This window comes from Trachymyrmex cornetzi, unplaced genomic scaffold (assembly GCF_001594075.2).
Source record: "Trachymyrmex cornetzi isolate Tcor2-1 unplaced genomic scaffold, Tcor1.1 scaffold68, whole genome shotgun sequence".
NCBI lineage: Eukaryota > Metazoa > Arthropoda > Insecta > Hymenoptera > Formicidae > Trachymyrmex > Trachymyrmex cornetzi.
In genome coordinates this window covers 1-3,112 of record NW_017300003.1, presented here as the reverse complement: position 1 = coordinate 3,112, position 3,112 = coordinate 1, and the positions used below count along the sequence as shown (strand labels likewise).

General features: G+C 26.9%; 1 protein-coding gene across 1 annotated transcript; it reads left to right on the top strand.

Annotated features, from left to right (window-relative positions):
- Positions 1 to 6: 6 nt before the first annotated feature.
- On the top strand, positions 7 to 2,384 carry LOC108767456 (maltase A3; the record flags this gene model as incomplete). Its single annotated transcript, XM_018517369.1, has 7 exons — positions 7 to 69; positions 385 to 572; positions 671 to 884; positions 1,057 to 1,511; positions 1,607 to 1,747; positions 1,967 to 2,070; positions 2,233 to 2,384. Coding segments are annotated over 7 exons (1,317 nt in total), but the record flags the coding sequence as incomplete, so codon positions are not given.
- Between the last annotated feature and the right edge of the window lie 728 nt (positions 2,385 to 3,112).

The following is a 3,112-nucleotide window of genomic DNA, read 5'->3' as shown; positions in this document are numbered from 1 at the left end:
TATCATAAATTTCATAGTTCTCAGCCAGATCTTAATTTGAGAAACGAGAAAGTGATTAAGGAATTAATGGTAATTAGGAAAGATTGCCTTAAAATTAAAATATTTATTCATGTTTTAATTAAACAGTAAAATGTAAATTTAAAAAGATGAAATATAATTCAAATTTTTTGCATAATAATAATTTGTAACTTTTTAAGCAACTTTTAAATGTTTAAAACAAATTTAAAAGTAATTTAATTATTTAATAGGCATATATTATTAATTTAAACAAAATTATATCGTAAATTTAATTAACTATATAATTAACACGTGTATTTTAGAATTCTGATCTTGAATTCTTATTTTTTGTAAATTAATTTATAAATAATTGATTTCTTTAAACAGGATATATTTGATTTTTGGTTAGAAAGAAATGTCGATGGTTTTCGGATTAATGCAGTGCCTTATTTTTTCGAAGACAAAGCCTTAAAAAATGAATCCTTTGTAGGAAGGAATATTTACACTTTTGGTTTTCCTGAAAGCACTGCCCTTCTTTATGTATTTTGTGAACATATTGATAACTGGGTATCAAGAATTCTTTTTTATAATAATATTAACATATTACATTATAATATTATATATATATAAGTATATAAGTATATGTGCATAAATTATAAAAATTAATACGATTTAACGACATCATCAGATTGTTAATCGCAGAATCATATGATATTTCTGATGATAATTTATTGGCGTATTATGGCAATAATACGCATAAAGGAATTGCACCATTCAATTTTAAATTGATCACACATATTCGCGACAGTAGTAATGCTACTTATATTAAATACATCTTAGAGAAATGGCTTAAACTTCTTCCGAAATACACCAAAACTAATTGTGTGGTAAGAATTTTAAATAATATAATAATTGCTATAAAAACGGAGATAAATTTTATATATTATGTTAATTTATGATTATATCATTTTTGCCTACTTTAAAAAGAAAAAATGTTAGTTTAAAAGATTAATATATTTCCTTTTTACTTACAAACTTAACGATCTTTTATAAATATAGTTATCAAACCATGACAATTCAAGAGTAGCTTCAAGAATTGGGTTCAACCGAATCGACGGCCTTCACATGCTTAGTCTTCTATTGCCTGGACAAGCATACACATATTATGGCGAAGAAATAGCTATGTTAGACACAAAAATACTTTGGAATAGTACCATTGATCCCATGGGTTGTGCCAGAGGCATAAATGAATACAAATATTTTTCAAGAGATCCAGCTAGAACTCCCATGCAATGGAATTCCAAAAGTTCAGCTGGTTTCTCTATAAATGAAACCATATATCTCCCTATTCATCCTAATTATGTTAATAGAAATGTAGAAATTCAACAAAATAGAAAAAGAAGCAATTTGAAAACGTATAAAGAGCTGGCTATTCTAAGGAAACAGCCAGTTTTTACTAATGGAGATTATGAATTTGCAAGTTTAAATAATGATCGCGTGTTGGTGTTAAAAAGGTTGGTATATACAATATTTATAGATAGTAATAGATAATATCTTATCAGTCAAAACAGAATTTTTTAAATTAATCATTTTTTTTATTAATAATTAGGTCTTTGAAAAATTATCCAGTGTATTTTATCGTAATTAATTTGGGTCTACGGCAAGAGAAAGTTAATCTGATTTCAATTCATGCTAATTTAAAAAATACTTTAAATATTATTGTGGCTTCTAGCAATGCAATTCGCGTCACGTAAGTTGTGCAGAATATTAATTCCAAATTATGTATAAAACAGCTTATACAAAATTTCTTATGAATCTTATAATGATATACTTTATTAAAAAGAAAGTAACAATTAAGTCTTTAGAGTCAATAAATTAATGAATTTTATTACTTCGAAGCATAAACATGATCAAAGAAAAATTTCAGTGTATGATAGAATTATAAATCACCTTGTAAATCGTATTTCAGAGGTACTGTTCCATGGGCTAATTTTATATTAACAGCAAATGCTGCGGTTGTATTAAAAAGCGAAGAAGGACAAGAACAAACCACAACTAAACCAGTTACCACAAGTATTTGTTTTTAATATTTTAACATAAATAAATAAAGCATACATCAATATAAATTTATTTATATCAGTACATATATTAAAATAAATAGTTACTTATATTAATAATTAATAGTTCTATCAGTATAATCAGCATTATTACTTATTAAAAATTTTATCATTTTAGCAACAGAAGAAGATACTGTTTCCACTGATTCCACTGAAAATACATCTTTAACAACTAAGGTAACCAGTTCTACTGAAAAATCTACAACCGAAAGTACGACGAAAAAAGTAGAAGAAATTCCACAACAAAATCAGACAATAATGCAATGTTAAGTTGCGCCCCTGCATTCTTGTTAATAATAAGCAGTATTGTAATATCGTGTAAATTTTAAAAATATTTAAGAGAGAGAGCCGATACAATAGAATGTTAGATAAAAGCTTATTCATTCTAGATACATTTTTAATGATAGAATGTTTTATGTGTATAGATCCATAGATATATTTATTTTTTAAATTATCTTATTCTCGTTCACTTTGAACGTTTAAAAAAACTATGTATGAAACAGAAAATCCATGTTAGTCATAGAAATCCGTAAACGGACACGCGGAATAATGCACAGAAAAAAGGAGAATCCTCGATTCGCATCGAGTTCACCGAATGTGACCATTACAGCAACCTACATTGATCTATGTATGATCAATCGTGGTGTTGATCAAATGAGGAGCGTGTATGTACTTAATGTAATAGATTGATCAAATGGCTGTTGTCGTATATATTCTTACCAGAAACAAAAGCCCATATTCAGAACGCGCTTATGACGATGTCAGCGTGCATTTAGCATGTAATTCACGTTACTACAGAATTTTAGAAATAAAAGCGCGCTAATAAAAGTAGCACGTTCTAGATGCGGAATAGAAGCAAAGGATAAATTTTTGTATCACTGTATCAATAACTCTCACATTCAGTGAATACCAACTAAATAAGACATAACATTAATATTATAATTTTGCGTTCAACAATATAAATATAACACATATATGATGACATAATAGTTACATGA